At 33.2% G+C, this 16,613-nt stretch overlaps 1 protein-coding gene and 1 long non-coding RNA gene across 3 annotated transcripts; both read left to right on the top strand.

Moving 5' to 3' along the window:
* Positions 1-1,447: 1,447 nt before the first annotated feature.
* LOC135835422 (uncharacterized) lies at positions 1,448-12,399 on the top strand. Its single transcript, XM_065349663.1, has 13 exons — positions 1,448-1,588; positions 3,405-3,581; positions 3,653-3,830; positions 3,929-4,150; positions 6,528-6,639; positions 6,742-6,939; positions 8,894-9,113; positions 10,146-10,283; positions 11,241-11,516; positions 11,602-11,640; positions 11,733-11,798; positions 11,891-11,977; positions 12,063-12,399. Exons 1-13 carry the CDS (start codon positions 1,561-1,563, stop codon positions 12,065-12,067), a joined length of 1,746 nt encoding a protein of 581 aa, XP_065205735.1. The 5' UTR covers positions 1,448-1,560; the 3' UTR covers positions 12,068-12,399.
* Positions 12,400-14,187: 1,788 nt separating this feature from the next.
* LOC135835420 (uncharacterized) lies at positions 14,188-15,655 on the top strand. Of its 2 annotated transcripts, none has more exons than XR_010556884.1 (4): positions 14,188-14,202; positions 14,610-14,869; positions 14,935-15,102; positions 15,284-15,655. It is a non-coding gene; the product is annotated as an uncharacterized LOC135835420 (long non-coding RNA). The 2 variants fall into 2 exon arrangements; XR_010556883.1 differs by lacking the exon at positions 14,188-14,202 and adding an exon at positions 14,288-14,302.
* The last annotated feature ends 958 nt before the right edge of the window (positions 15,656-16,613 follow it).

The following is a 16,613-nucleotide window of genomic DNA, read 5'->3' as shown; positions in this document are numbered from 1 at the left end:
TCTTATTAGGGGTGCTTTGTTTATATTTGGAGCGAAATAAACTTTAAATTCGAATTCAGCGATGTACAATTAGGGGGAAACTCGTCACTTTCACTTTTTTCCCCAGTATTTTGTGCAAATTTGGGTAATTTTGAATTTTTTTAAAAATCTTTTTTTCTCTTGTATAAGCAGATGGCTCGGTTAATTGAAAAAATGATGATAACAAAAGTTATTTATCACGTGATCAAAATGAATCCGGAAACTGATATTAATTCCCCAAATCCGAATTTCACTAAGTATTTCCAGCCATTCTGGAGCCTCCAGCGCGGTTTTTCAATTTCTCAAGAATTTTGAATAATATGATCCAGCATTTCAGCACATTTTGAGAGTGACACTACAAGAGATAATTTTTTGACCAACATTTTTATTTTTAACATAAGAAAAATGGTCAAAAATCAAAACTTTCCCGTGTGCGAGGAAATTTTTGAAATTTGTGCGAATTGGTGTATTTCATCCAGAAATAAAATCGCGAGGGCGAATTTCGCCATTTCCAGTCATTCTGGAGCCTTCGGCGCGATTTTAAATTTCTCCAGAATTTTACTTTGCTCCAGAAGGTGTAAACAGGAAGTTGGGCAGCTAAAAATCGAGGTGTGTATTATATACCTACGCGACATGTTTAACGAGTGTATCCACATTTGATTTGATTTTGGGAGGGGCAACTCGAAAGTGATTTTTTGACTAGCTTCTTTTTTGATCTTTTTGATATGTATAATTATAGGAATTTTGTTTCAGGGGTAGCCAAAATAGAAACCAGTTCAGCGGCCTTGAATTCGGGAGAAACAAGTTGCTTTTTGATTTTCTTTTTGTATTTTACCCAAAATGTGTGTAGTGAGCATGTAGGAATAATACGTCCCTGATATTGAAAATGTTTTCCAAAAACTGAAACGACCAATTTTTTGGCTAAAAAAGCACACATCAATAGAAATTAAAGTCGTTTCCCCCCTAAATCGAGGTTCTAGAATCCAATTTTCGGGTCCACTTCATTCTGGGGATTTACTCCTTTCCTCTCTCATTCTCAAATTTCACCAATTCTCCACCTAATGGATTTGTTTAGTTTTAAAATGTACCATATTAAATAAAAAAAAAAGGACTGGAACGAATTGTTGCTGATGGCGAGCGAGATGTGTTAATTTTACGTTTCTAAGTATTTAGAAAAACTACCCTAACCGCCTAACCATGTAGCGGATGATCACACATATGGTGTAGGGTATTTAAAAGCAATAAAATAGAAATCGTAATATTGTCGAACGCCCTTGACCAGTAAAAAAAAAACCTATTAATACTGTCGTTACCAGTTCCTTTGAATGTCGACTTTTATTTTTCCAAGAAATGACTCACAAATGAGATTTGCCGAAAACATGCATCACTCCAAATAGCATGGTGAAATGATCCTTCGTTTATTTGTAAAGCAAGTTTTCTGGTGGCATCATGTGCTTGCAGTTCGAAATAGATTTTTATTTGATTTAATTGTTATTTTCATTGTCGTGTCCTGTGGTGTTTTTTTTATAAATTTAATTAGGTATGGAAGTTGATGTTCAACCTAATGATGGTAAGTTCTGCTAAATTAGTATCAATATCTTATAATTATTGCATAAAATGTACGACAAAAGCGACAATTTCTTTCTCGAAAAATTTAATTCTCAAATTTTAATTTAGGTAGGTATGTTTTTAAGCATTATTTATGTACTTCAAAATACTAAATTCGCTAAAAATAAATTAATGTGAGTAAAAACTGTGCAAGGGGTGCACTAAATTCGTAGGTATTTTTGAAAACATTACGAAGAGAAAACTTTTGACCAAAAAAAGGCCATTTCAAGGAAAAAATTGTTGATGGGGTCATTCCATGTCAATTCGACCAAAAAAAATGTAATTTTGAAAGTCATGTCCTTCAATTTTTGTGTTTTGAAACATGATGTTTTAGGCCTACGACTGTTTCTCATCTTGGGGGGAGGGAGGAGGGGGGGGGGTTGTAAAGAATTTCGAAAAATTTAATCGGACTGCTGCATTATTATTTACCTACAAATCAACTTTCTCAGTTATGTAGTGTAAATTTTTGTAGTTAGAGGCTCCTTTCTGAAATGAGTTACAAAATGAGTACAGTAGGTAGGTATATTTCAATTTTTTTTTTTTTGGAATGCCTAGTTGCAATAGGGTGGATTTTTTTCAAAGGTCCCCCCCCCCATATATAGTGGGTCAGGGCCAACCTGATGCTCGCCTGATTTATTTTCAATTTAAAAATGAACTACCTAACATACCTAACAACGAATCGAAGCGAGATCGAAAGAGGACCACCTCAGGACCCCAAATCCAAAATTTCACGTGCTAAAGTTAATTTCTCGATTTTTGGAGAATTTTTGAAAATTGAAAAATCCGAAAAATTAATACCAAAAATAGAAAATATCGATGAAAAATGGAATTTTCTCGGGAAGTGGCTCAGATGGTGTCCCTAACTCATTTACGACTATCGAAATTCGTAAAACCTCAATTCCAGTCATTCTGGAGCCTCCAGCGATTTTTTATCATTTCTCCAGAAACTTGAAATTGCTGTGGAATGGCTAAAAATCAACTTTAGCACAAATAACTTTATTTGGGGCCTATGTGGGTTGCCTTTAACCATTTATGCGGTTGTCGCGAAAATCGGCGTCTGCCAGTTCAGATGTGTATTTTTGGCCACTGAAAAAAATGACAAAATCTGAAAATGTTAATGGATGCTCCAGAATGGCCGAGATGGAGGTTTTGCCTATTCGGAACGTCGAAAATCGGTCAGAGCTCGATTTCGGATAGGTAGCATCGCAAAAGATGGAATATTTCACATTTTCAAATTTTCAAATTTTTTCCAGTGCATGGTCAAAAATACACATCTGAACCGGCAGACGCCGATTTTTGCGACAACCGCAAAAAATGGTTAAAGGCAACCCACATAGGCCCCAAATAAAGTTATTTGTGCTAAAGTTGATTTTTAGCCATTCCACAGCAATTTCAAGTTTCTGGAGAAATGATAAAAAATCGCTGGAGGCTCCAGAATGACTGGAATTGAGGTTTTACGAATTTCGATAGTCGTAAATGAGTTAGGGACACCATCTGAGCCACTTCCCGAGAAAATTCCATTTTTCATCGATATTTTCTATTTTTGGTATTAATTGACAATTTTTCGGATTTTTCAATTTTCAAAAATTCACCAAAAATCGAGAAATCAACTTTAGCACTTGAAATTTTGGATTTGGGGTCCTGAGGTGGTCCCCTTTCGATCTCGCTTTGATTCGTTCATTTTCGTTTCTGCCGGTTCAGGTAGTTCCCTTGTAAGTACTGGTTTGTTTATTGTATATATTATAATAGGTAATTAATTTTAATTATTGTTATTTCAGCAAACGGTTTACATCAAACACAAACTTGTATAGGAGAGCAAAATGGTGTCTGGTACTGTGGTGAGGGCGATCAGAAGCATTTTTTTTTTAGACAGTATCGCAAAAGGGTTCGTGCTCACTACTCTAATGTGTATGTATACTGCGTGCTCAAGCACACGAGAAACTGCCCGGCTAAAGGTATGATTTGCTTTTGAGTAAGTTGGTATTAATTTCGAAGAAAGTTTGTTTCAAGGTTTTTATTGTTATAGGAAAAATTATAATTAACCATGCAGGGGTTAGAGGGCCTCTCGTGTTAACACATAATGTCCATAACCATCCAAAGGACCCTTTTAAGAAGCGGATAAATGAAATATATCAGATACTGGCGCGTAGAGCTGCATTGGAGACTACCCCTTTAAAAAGAATTTACGATGAGGAATTGTACAAGTAATAGAAATGAAAAATGACTCATAAAATGTATTATTTAATAACTTGTTACTGAATAGGACAGCATAAATCTTCATAAATTATATTTTTCTGTGCAGTGAACCTGCTCCCATAGGTGCAGCAATGCCCTACCGGTCCGTACTTTGGGCCCTATACAAACGTCGTCAAAAAGCTCAGCCCACAGTTCCAGACAACATCCTCGATTTAGTGACCAGAGTACGAAGGAAAATGCCACAGTGGTTTCGTACACAAGAGGGGAACCCTTTTTTGGCAGCATATAGAGACAACGCTATGCTGTTTGTGTCGCCTTTTACCCAAGTGTAAGCATTTGTTTCATAATACTCGTACCTTCTTATTGCTTTGTTGAAAATTCCCGTTGCATAATTATGATATGTGAATCTGTCCAAAATTTAAATAGTAAAATAACAAATCTCCTTTGATTCTGTTTTTTCCATCTCGCAAGAATGAATCACACTAGCAAGGAATCCCAACTTACAAAAATTTTATTGGTACTATAAAGATACATGAATCAAATGAACACCCAAAAATACTCCACGAAATAAGTACATTTTTTAAAAGTAAAAATTTTGCCCAACATAAACATTCGAAAATGAATGAACTCAATTGGAATAGAAACCTTTATTGTTAGGTATTATACCCATCATTAGCATTCATTATCACTTTTTTGCCCTTATGTTCCATTTTAAAGGTGTTTGAAATTTTTTGTAGTGTACTTACCTACCTAAAGTGCAATACAACTCATGAAAAAATGAAATTGAGAATTTTTCGCCCGCTCTCCCCTCCGGTGGGTGCTAGAAAAATATAGACGAGTCAATAACATCATCATAGGTACTTAAAAATTAAAACATACCTATCTCTGCAAATCTATTTGAAAAAATTTTCAGTTTTTTTTTTTTCAAACATGCTACCTATATTATTGGACTGGTTACGTACAAAAAAACACAAAGAAGAAAAAGTGGGAGAAAAAGTGCGATTCACTTTTTATGACACTATTAGTCATTAAAGAAATATTACCTAATAAAAATTTGTATTTTTTTAAATAAAAAAGCGATTTAGGCTTTCTCACAAAATGTCACAGCTCTCAATTTTTTAAGATTTGCTTTTCAACATAGGTACTTTCCCAGACTTATTTAGTCACCCAAAAACACATCCATCATTTCAAAGATTTTTCTTAAAAGGAAAACGTGTTATTTTTTGAAATTTTTTTTTAAACATTGGTATGTAGATTTTGAATTAAAATAGGGATTGACTCTAGGGAAGGGGTGAAATGAATATTTGATGTTTTCAGGTCTAAGCACAACTTTTGTACTTCCCCTTTTGAATTTCGAAAAAAAAACAACAAAACAATAACCTCTAGTGTCTTTTTAAGGATACATAATACTTACAAGGAACAACCTGAACCGGCAGAAACGAAAATGAACTAATCAAAGCTAGATCGAAAGGGGACCACCTCAGGACCCCAAATCCAAAATTTCAAGTGCTAAAGTTGATTTCTCGATTTTTGGTGAATTTTTGAAATTTGAAAAATCCGAAAAATTATCAATTAATACCAAAAATAGAAAATATTGATGAAAAATGGAATTTTCTCGGGAAGTGGTGCAGATGCCGTCCCTAACTCATTTACGACTATCGAAATTCGTAAAACCTCAATTCCAGTCATTCTGGAGCCTCCAGCAATTTTTCATCATTTCTCCAGAAACTTGAAATTGCTGTAGAACAGCTAAAAATCAACTTTAGCACAAATAACTTTATTTGGGGCCTATATGGGTTGCCTTTAACCATTTTTTGCGGTTGTCGCGAAAATCGGCGTCTGCCGGTTCAGATTTGCATTTTTGGCCACTGGAAAAAATGACAAAATTTGAAAATGTTAAATATTCCATTTTTTGCGATGCTACCTATCCGAAATCGAGCTCCGACCTATCTTCGATGTTCGATATAGGTAAAACTCAAATTTCAACAATTCTGGAGGTCGAAATGGGGGTTATTTTTTCCAGTGGCCAAAAATACACATCTGAACCGGCAGACGCCGATTTTTGCGACAACCGCAAAAAAAAGTTAAGGGCAACCCATATAGGCCCCAAATAAAGTTATTTGTGCTAAAGTTGATTTTTAGCCGTTCTACAGCAATTTCAAGTTTCTGGAGAAATGATGAAAAATTGCTGGAGGCTCCAGAATGACTGGAATTGAGGTTTTACGAATTTCGATAGTCGTAAATGAGTTAGGGACGGCATCTGCACCACTTCCCGAGAAAATTCCATTTTTCATCAATATTTTCTATTTTTGGTATTAATTGATAATTTTTCGGATTTTTCAAATTTCAAAAATTCACCAAAAATCGAGAAATCAACTTTAGCACTTGAAATTTTGGATTTGGGGTCCTGAGGTGGTCCCCTTTCGATCTAGCTTTGATTAGTTCATTTTTGTTTCTGCCGGTCCAGGTAGTTCCCTTGTTAGATGAAATTTGTAAAAATTCAAATTCTCAAAAAATAAGTACCTATGTAATTGGTTTTTCCTTTGGAGGTAATAAAGTACCTACTTAGTAGGAAAGAATTACGCACAGATTATAAACATGAATTCCATCATTGGTTTTAAATTTTAATTCCTGGGTTAATTCACATAATTATCTCATTTTCTAGTATACACTTTTTCATTTATATTATTTTATAATAATTTCAGATTGTTAGGGCAGAATGACTTATTGTTTACTATGGACGGCACTTTTAAGGTAACACCGAACAAGCCAAAGATCTACCAGGTGTATACCTTAGGGGCAGTGTACCGAAATGTGGTAAGCTTACTCATATATTACAACGAATGAAATCTATTCGTAATTGAAGAGGGTACATGAAAATTTGTCTTTGGGTTTAATGTTATTGTTAACTCATTTCAGTTCATTCCTATTGCTTTTGGAATTCTTCAAGACAAAAATGCTGCCACGTACCGGTGGATGTTTGAAGAACTTCAAAAAGTTAACCCTGACTGGAATCCACAAATGATAATGACAGATTTTGAAACAGGAGCCATTGCAGCGATAAGACACGTGTTTCCTCAGGCTAGACACATAGGTTGTTGGTTCCACTACAGTAAGGTGTGTAGATAATTATGATGTATTGCTATTTTTTTGGAAATTTTTGCAGAGGGCACCACAGAACAGAAGTTACGCCTAGAACTCAAAACCAGGAAGTAAAAAATACCCTTATATTTTTCCTGATTGACCCTTGAATTTCAACTAGGTATTACTTACTGAAGAAACTTGGAAAAATGTTTTTAAAAATATGCAAGATTTACTAAAAATACTACCAATGAATAATTTTTTGGATTTCAACTCATTAATGGGAGGGAGGGGGGGGGTAGAAATTTTCTCGACTGAAAACAAATTGAACAAAACTAAGTTTGATTGAAAGAGGAGAGGACCTTAAGAAATTCATAGTTTAGCACCCATAACTTCATATGTACAACTACTATTTGGGGGCCCTGTAACGAGTTTTTTCATGTACTTCATGAGCTTTCAGTGATTCAAATTCCCGGAGAAAATTGAAATGCGCTGGAGCAGGAGGCTCTAGAATCGACTTTTCTGTAGACTGAAAGACCAACTTTCTGCATTGTATCTTTAAAAACAATATTTTAGTAAAAATTCAAAAATTTCAACCTTAAAAATTAAATTTTTCAATTTTTTTTTTTAAATTTTAAAATGAACTTATGACACCTGCAGCTTTGGAGTGGGGGTTTCTTAAGGTCCTCTTTTGTTCTAATTTGATCTAGTTCGATTTCATTTCAGCAGACTCAATTAGTTCCCTTGTTTGAGAACACAAAATAATTCAGGTCAAATCCTCATGGAAAAGGTGGAAATAGGAATGATCTTACTATTAAGACAATCAATCTCAAAATTTCATTCCTATCTCTATTGTCTTTAACTTTTCCAATTTTTTTTATTTTTTTTTTGGACAGTTGCATTTTAAGGACATCAGTACCTACTAAATAAAAGAAAAATTGAATTGTTGAGATATTGTTTTAGGGCCTATAGTACATACGATGGAACGAAATAATTTTTTTCAAATTTTCCAAAAGTTATCTTCGGTATTTATTGAGGAATGGAGGAAATTATCACTTTTAGTGTTTGAAATAGTAGGTAAATAGAAGAAAAATCACTTTTATGAAAAAAACTGTGTTTAATAACATTTTCAATGACTGTTTCAGTACGACGTACCATCATCTGGTAGGTACGTTATACTGAAACGGCCGTCTCGTACTAAGCATGTTATTAAACGCAAAGTTGTTTGTAAAAGTGATTTTTCTTTTATTTACTTTGGTACCTACCTAATCCTCAGAACATGTGCAACATTTTTTTGAAAAATTTTGCAATGTTACTACATGAATTTAACCTTAAAGTTTTCATTAAATATTTTCAAAATTTTTTTTACAAATTTTTTGCAAATTGTTATTTTAAAAAAGTTGATAAAATTGCTTTAGTAGGTATTTATTTTGGATTACATGATCCAAAATTTCCTCAAAAGATTGGCCTTTAAAATCGTTTAAATTTGTAATTACCTACTCCTCTTTACGATTTTGAAAAATATTAATATGTTGGGAACTTTGTCGATAATTTTTGAAAATACCAACGAAGGGGAGTGTGGATGAGTTGAGAGTTGTGGCCACTTCAATGTGTGAATGCGACTAAGCAGAAATTGTAGGAAAATAGAATAGGTATTCAATTTTAAAAATTGAAAATTTTAAAAATTAATAAAACTGTAAGGACAAATTGCTTTAGAGAAATTTAAAAATTTTTCAAACAAGTTTTGCACACTCCGAGGACTACCAAAGAAAACTTCTTATCGAGATTAAACGAGGGATCTCGAAAAAAAATTTCACCTGTAATAATTTGATCCACCCCAGCCTATCCTATATTAGATAGATTCTCGATCCTCATGCTGTCCCCTGTTCAAATTTCCATAAAAATCAATAAAATAGAAAATAATTACTTGAAATAAATTAAGTATTATCTACTTATACCTACAATAATTTTTTTTATTTTTTCGACATAGGCCATACAAAAGCAATGTGGGAAGTTGAATCTTATTCAACCAATGCGGAATAACCCAAATTTAAAAAGGGCCATAAGGAAACTTATGGCTCTTCCTTTACTACCATCTCGGAAGTACATCAGGGGCTACAGAATCATAGAACAGGAATGTCAGGACTTTTTAGATACTACCCCAGGACTTGCGGAGCTCTTGAATTATGTTCGAACATTTTGGATACAACGTAAGAGTAGAAAATTATACTAACAGGGGAACCTCTTGAGGTGTCCGCCTCCGATTTGAACGGGACCGCGATTTTTGGAAACAGCATGTTCTAAACCCCCCAAATCCAAATTTTCAGCTGCCCAAGTTCATTTTTCGAATTTTGGCGAATTTTTGAAAATTCAAAATTGACTGTTTTTGGCGATTTATGCTTTTTTTAAAAAAGTACGTACTTGACCAATAAAAATGGTCAAAATATAAGTCCCAAAATCAATATTAATTCCCTAAATCCAAATTTCACCATTTCCAGCTATTCTGGAGCCTCCAGCACTATTTTAAAATTTCTCCAGAATTTTGAATTTGCTCCAGAAGGCGTGAATATGCAATTGGGCAACTCAAATGTGGATATACTCGTTAAACCGATCGACTATAACACACAACTCGATTTTTAGCTGCCCAATTGCATATTCACGCCTTCTGGAGCAAATTCAAAATTCTGGAGAAATTTAAAAATCGCGCTGGAGGCTCCAGATTGGTGGGAAATGGCGGAATTCGTTCTCGAGAGGTTAGTTGTGGACGAAATACAGCGATTCGCGCAAATTTCAAAAATTTCCTCGCAAATCGAAAACTTTTGATTTTTTGGATTTTCTATTTGAAAAAAGCTGATCAAAAAAATTCTGGTGAAATTTAAAAATAGTGCTGAAGGCTCCCGAATAGCTGGAAATGGTGAAATTTGGATTTGGGGAATTAATATTAGTTTTGGGACTTATTTTGACCATTTTTATTGGTCAAGTACGTACTTTTTTTAAAAAAGCATAACTCGCCAAAAACAGTCAGTTTTGAATTTTCAAAAATTCGCCAAAATTCGAAAAATGAACTTGGGCAGCTGAAAATTTGGATTTTGGGGTTTTAGAACATGCTCTTTCCAAAAATTGCGGTCCCGTTCAAATCGGAGGCGGACACCTCAAGAGGTTCCCTTTTTGTAAAGTACCTACATTCAAAAAATTCAGTTTCAGTGAAGTAGTAATACAATAACAAATCAACAATTTTATAGGTATAACTCCAAACATGATTTCCGTGTATGATGCTCCGTCCAGGACAAATAATTTGCAGGAGGCCTACCATGGCAATATTACCCTACATGTGGCTGATAGTAGGAGAATGGTACATCCGCGATTTTGGCGATTTTTAGGTATAATAATGAATTCAATCCTGCTCTCACCCCGTCTCCTTCATCATGCTCATTCGTTTCTGCAACTAAAAACTAGAATTTTTATTGCCTTTTCCCACGCGATGAAAGTGAAAATGAATTGAAAAAAATTTTTGAAGTAGAAGTATCTACTGACTTGCAAATTGTTGTCTCAGGTTAATTTAATTAAAAATGTCGTTTTTTCCTTGTTTTTTCAAAGTTGTGTGCCATGTCTATGATTTTTTTTTTCAATTTATGTATGGCCAGGAAATTGTTAAGTAACTACATATAAATTAAAACCAAAAATCTAAAATTCAATTGTTAATGCAATTTCAGCCTTAGGTATGTTTTTATTTTTTGATCATTTCCTTACGAATCCAAGCAACCAAAAGTTGCTTTTCAAATTGAGTAAGCTCTGCAAATGTTGAAATTGAAATAAGTAGGTAATTTTCAAAAATTGGATTATGGGCCTTATTCCATTGAACTCTGGAATTGAGCTGGTATATTTCGATTTTAGGTTTATTGTTTTGTCATGCTCAACTTTTGAGAAAGAAGATATATGCTAAGTGTGTTAAAGTTTTCATTTTGTGATCATAGAATCAGATAAATTCAAATAAAATTTGCAACTTTTTTCATACATTTACTAATATCAGAAAGAATTTTTCATAATCAGTCATAATGTGCCATTAAAACTGACAAAAACATGAAAAATGAGAATAACACTGATTTTTTTAAAACACAACAAAACAACATTTTTTAAAAATTACGTTTTGTTTTCAATTTTGCAGAAAATTTTAAAATTTTGTATTTTTATCTGTAGAACTAGAAATACTATTTTTATTTGCTCTTTTAAAATTATTTCCCCAATATTTTGGAACCTTGAATTTTTACAAAAGTTTCAATATTTCCTAACATTGAAAAGTTGAAAAGTTCAAATTTTAACCTCAAATTTTTTTGCAGAAGCATTACGAATCATGGAGCATGACGCTCACATCAAGTTATTAGCGGCAACTGCAGGCAAAAACGTCAGTTATCCAAGGAAAAGACGTTGGATTCTGCAAAATCGAAACATAGAACAAGCTACGCAACAATTTGATGATAATATGAATTTTGCTCAGAATGTAATGCAACCAGAAATACGAGCTGAGCTGAAAACTTTTTATATAAAGACTTTTCTGGAGAGAGCCAAATACTTTTTCAACTTTCCAGAAGTGGAAGTACCACTTCAAAATCAAAGTATGCATACCTACATTTCTATTATGTGTGAATTATCATACAAATACATTGGTACCTAGATAACAATTTTTTTATCTAATTTTAGATGAAGATGAGGATCCAGATTTACCATTACAGTACATAAGTAAGCATAAATTTTGATACATCCTATTGTCTCAACTTCTTAAGCTTACCCACTAATTGTCATTGTTTTTTTTTTTTTTGGTCAAATTTTAGACCAAATCGTAGAAGTGATAGAAGTTCATTTTGGTGAAGTAGATGGACATTTATTACAGGAAATAGGTTTGTATAGTGCTTAGTACCTCCTATTTGTATCATGTGAGCTGTTTAGCTGTTCTTTGAATATTATTTTTAAGTTACCTATATATTTTCAGATGATGAGGAAAATGAGGACAATCCGGTGGGCGAGAATGGAGATTTAGATTTAGATTTTTATGATGCTGATGTTGTTATCGTATTAGGTAGGTATGCGGGAATGATTTAAAGGTGTAAATATTTAATTAATTGCAAATATCTGTTATAAGTAACCCTTTGTTGTGCTTATAGAATGAAAGATGCTGATTAAGGAAAGGAAGATTTTTTAGAAAATTGAGTAAATCAAAAGGAAGAGGTTAAAGCCTTCGATTTTATTTTAATTGTATGAATTATAATTAATTGACTAATTGTGTTAATCAATAACTAATCGTAATCCTGTTAATCAAATTAAAAATTGAGATTTTTTTCTAAGAATTTCTATTTTCTTGCTTTTTTTCCTCATAAAGTTTCTCGATTTTTAATGGAGAAAAAAAACCACAATAACTAATTTTTTGCCAAAATTTCTAAAATATGACTAATAAATGGAAAAATTGTCTAAATATGACCATGACGTACCTATATGAACTTATAAATGCAACATTGATATGGGTACCTATCTATTGAAAACTGAAAAGATGTATTTCCTTAAACTTAATAAAGGTCAGGGGAAGGCTAAAAAATGAGCAACTCAGAAGAAAGAGGTTAAATTCTTGGGTACATAAATATGAATCAACTATTGTTCTATTTAAATTAAAAATTACCTACATTGAAATTTTGTTATGGCTTGTAGAATTTCTTGTTTTCTTTTTCAAGTTCTTCCATCTATAATCATTTGAAAAAAATGCTGGGCACTGTCCTAAATAAAATATACATATAACCCAAAAATAGAAATCGGAAAAAATATAGGTATTCGTCATATTTTGATTTGACTCGAAATAACACAAATATACACTGAAAACCTTAAGATGTCTGAAATCATTATTTATAGGTACTCAAAATATGCAGAATATAGGAATATACATGAACCAATTGGGCAAAATAGGTACATATATATTTTATAGAATTTCATGATTTGTATGCAATGTTGGAAAATATGACAAATTATATGAATTCGAGCTCTATGCTTAACTATCAACAACAGAGCAAATATGAATTATTTGGAATTTTACCTTTCCATTCAATTTGAATAAAAAAATTCATTATTCATTCGGATTTCGGGATTTTCAAAGCTGATAACAATTTATAACGCTACATATGTCATTTCAGTTGATGAGTAACTCAAGCAAAAGCAAAATAAAGATCATTCTTCTACCATCTACATTTATAAAATACGAAATAAGAGACGTTTAAAAAAATGAAATATTACAGAGAAAACTTAGCTGTATGAAATGCAGACACTGGTGCTTTTTCCCTGTGTAATACTTTTTTTCACTGCTGGTGAGTCGTTACAACTGATTTAAAGTCACATCGCTTCGTGTGATAACGCTACTGCGACGTTGCCATATACATACTTAGATAAATAGTGTCTCCGACTTTCCAGGGTCCCAAAAGAAAACAGCTAGTAGCTCTGTTCTATTCGCTACTCCGAGTAGCTCTGTGTACTCTCGTGATTTTCTCCAGAACCGATAAAAGAGTAGAGAGAGTAGGGGAAATGAGTCTTCGAAAAGAACACAAATCCAAGAACACCTTGTAAAACAACTAAATTTCAACAAAAAAAAGAAAATAAACACTCGTAAAACAGAATGTCGGAATACTGATTGTAAAAAAAAAAATGTCGCCTTAAAAAATCTGCTCTTTTTACTCTACTCCTTCTGCACTTCCTTTTCAGCAGGTGTAGAAAAACCTGCTCTAGAGCTGCTCTTTTGACTCTACTCCTTGCGAAAAGAACGATTAGACGGATTACTCCGAGTAAAAATGTGCCAATAGAACACAGTATTGCTGCTCGAAGCAACTCGGAGTTGCTCGGAGCAGCGAATAGAACAGAGCTTGAGTTTAATAAAAATTAAATCGTTTTTAAAATGTAATTTTACGTGAACGTTTTTATAATGAAAATACGAGTCGACAATCGAACAACGTTGCCATATACATACTTAGATAAATAGTGTCTCCGACTTTCCAGGGTCCCTCGGATTTGGCATTAAGGTAACGCTATAGTCCCAGTATAAACATTGGAATGTAATGTTGTGAAAATTGAAGGAAAATTGTTGAAAATTGCTGTAATGTTGTGAAAATTAAAGGAAAATTGTTGAAAATTGCTGATAACAACGGGACCTTTCGTTAGTTCCGGTGTTTTTGACTACCATTTCCTAGATCGCGACAGTTATCTTGTCAAATCCCTATTACCACCTACTCTATAAGGAGAAAGGAAAGGACCAATGTAAAATACATATAGGTAGGTATCTACATAGTACATAGGTACTCTTAGTAATTAATACAAATTCAATATCATACTGGAATATCAACTCTCAAGCTTCAACGTTCAACCGTTCAACGTGAGTTCAGCTATAATACCTCATAAGTGCCCTAGTTCTTACCATCATGATTATCAAAATACAATGTTAAAAGATGTAAAGATTTACGATTTTCATTTTTCAATTTTTATTCCCACATTTTTTGGATTTTAATTTTTCAACGCTGTTCGCTGGGCAACGTAATTGACTGAAATGGCGCACCAAAAAATCTTTACATTTAAAACAATATAAACATGTACATTTTTGATTTTTCATATTTCATTTCCATTTCCATTTAATTTCATCATTCATGACGAGTTGAAAGACGAAATTAAAACTGCATAATTAGGTGAAATGCTGAAACCAGGCGAAAATGAAAAAACTCCAAGTCTTACGAATCCTTCCGAGGCATTTCCGAAGACTTCCGAAAAAAACAACGTACGTGTACACGCGTACGCGTATTATAGAAAAGTTACGGTCATGACTTTCTAGTTTGAACTCACATATACCACAACAGCACTGTCAGTAGTGTCAACTGTCAGTGTTATTTAGCAGTTGGTTTGCATACGGAGAACAGTGACTTGAAACAATAGAATGGAAAAGTTGAAGGTAAGTACATTTTCTAATCAATTGAGTGAATGTTTACTTGATCATTTAAAAAGTTGAACTTGCAGGAGGAACGGGATCGTTTAATTGTACAGAACATGGAACTACAACGTCAACTTCTTGATAAAGAAAAAAGGCTTCTAGAAGTAAAAACACAATCGCAAAAAGATAACATCGAATTCCAGCGTAGATTTCTAGAAATGAAAAAGTCGACTTGTATGTCGAAAATTAATAAAGTAAGTTTCTAGTTTTTATTTTTTTGACTGATTTTCGAGGTTCGGTTCGTAGAATCTCAGGTTATGATAATTTTCGTATGAAACATCTATCTTGAGGTTCATTAGAAGAGAGATACACGAAATTATGGAAACATTTCAAAATTATATTCTCAATTTAATTAATTTTCTCGTTTTACCAAAGGTGAACATATCCAAGGATGGAAAAGAAGAAACATAATATCCTCTTGTATCACGTTGTACCCGAGGTATAATCGCTCGTTTTCAAATACCTCGTGGTCTCTCTTAGTTCGAATACCTAGGTAGTATTGAAAATAAGTTATAAAACTGTACTTTGTTAAATCAAACTTATCACGTACTTTGTCTTAAAATCATATTTGTTAAATCAAACTTATCACGTACTTTGTCTTAAAATCATATCATATTCTTTTCGCACGCCACAGCAAAGTAACAAGTAACTTTTGAAGATTTTTCAAGTTTTCGAAGTGACGCAAAGTAATTATTAATCAGATTGATTACAAATTACAATAATATTATAAATATATAATTCAAAGCATGCGGTAATATATTTTATCTTGTTAGTAGAATAAAATGCTTCTTTATTCACTCTTGCTACTTGCTAGGCGCTTCTGCGATCAATAGTATATTATGCAACTAGGGAGATAATGTGATCTTCAACGAATTTTGAGGTTTATTTCCCGAGCGAAGCGAGGGAAGTACCTCAAAATGGTTGAAAATCACATTATTTCCCCAGTTCCATAAAATATTTTACGTTTTTTAGGGAGAGAATCGCTAATTTGTCCGCCGAGCGATTAGCGAGCGGGAGATAATGTAGTAGATTATCTCCCTAGAAACGTAAATGTGGATTATCTTTCCACATTTAGATAAAAATGGTTATCAACCATTTTCAACTTTCATAGAGTAATTTATTATAAATACATCATGTTCAGAATGGAAATAGACAATTACGTCGCTCCCGTGCTAATGGGATGTGCTATTCGCCCCACACTTCGACTTAGATAAACATTCTCATGATTTCAATAATCCCTTATCACATCACAACGGAACGGATGACTTCAAATGGTAACCACTCATGACCGTAAAATTTCTATATACGTGTACGTGGGTACGTACGCTCGGGCAGAGGTGTATACATATAATCAATTATCTCCGATTATTTGCAATCGTCCGCAATCGATTAATCTGACCTTTGGCTAATTTTTTTAATTAATCCAAGTCATTAAAGACCAATTATGTTCCATCTACGGGAAAAATTATTATCAAACAGATCTTTCGCAGATATTGCTCACAGAGGGTTTTCATGTTTTTTTTTGTATTGTCGAATTTCGAGCTTTTAAAATTGAAACCAACTCCCTCATCTCAAATACCTATGTCCTGGATCAAAATTTCGAGTAAATTGTATTTAACTACAAAACAACATGAAAAAACCATATTATTTTTTCAAGAGTCTTTCAACTTTGAGCTTTTATAAGTTTTTTTCTATGGCGCGGCAA

Source organism: Planococcus citri, chromosome 2 (assembly GCF_950023065.1).
Source record: "Planococcus citri chromosome 2, ihPlaCitr1.1, whole genome shotgun sequence".
NCBI classification, from domain to species: Eukaryota; Metazoa; Arthropoda; class Insecta; order Hemiptera; family Pseudococcidae; genus Planococcus; species Planococcus citri.
The sequence above is the reverse complement of the archived record's forward strand: the minus strand, read 5'-3'. Positions and strand labels throughout refer to the sequence as shown.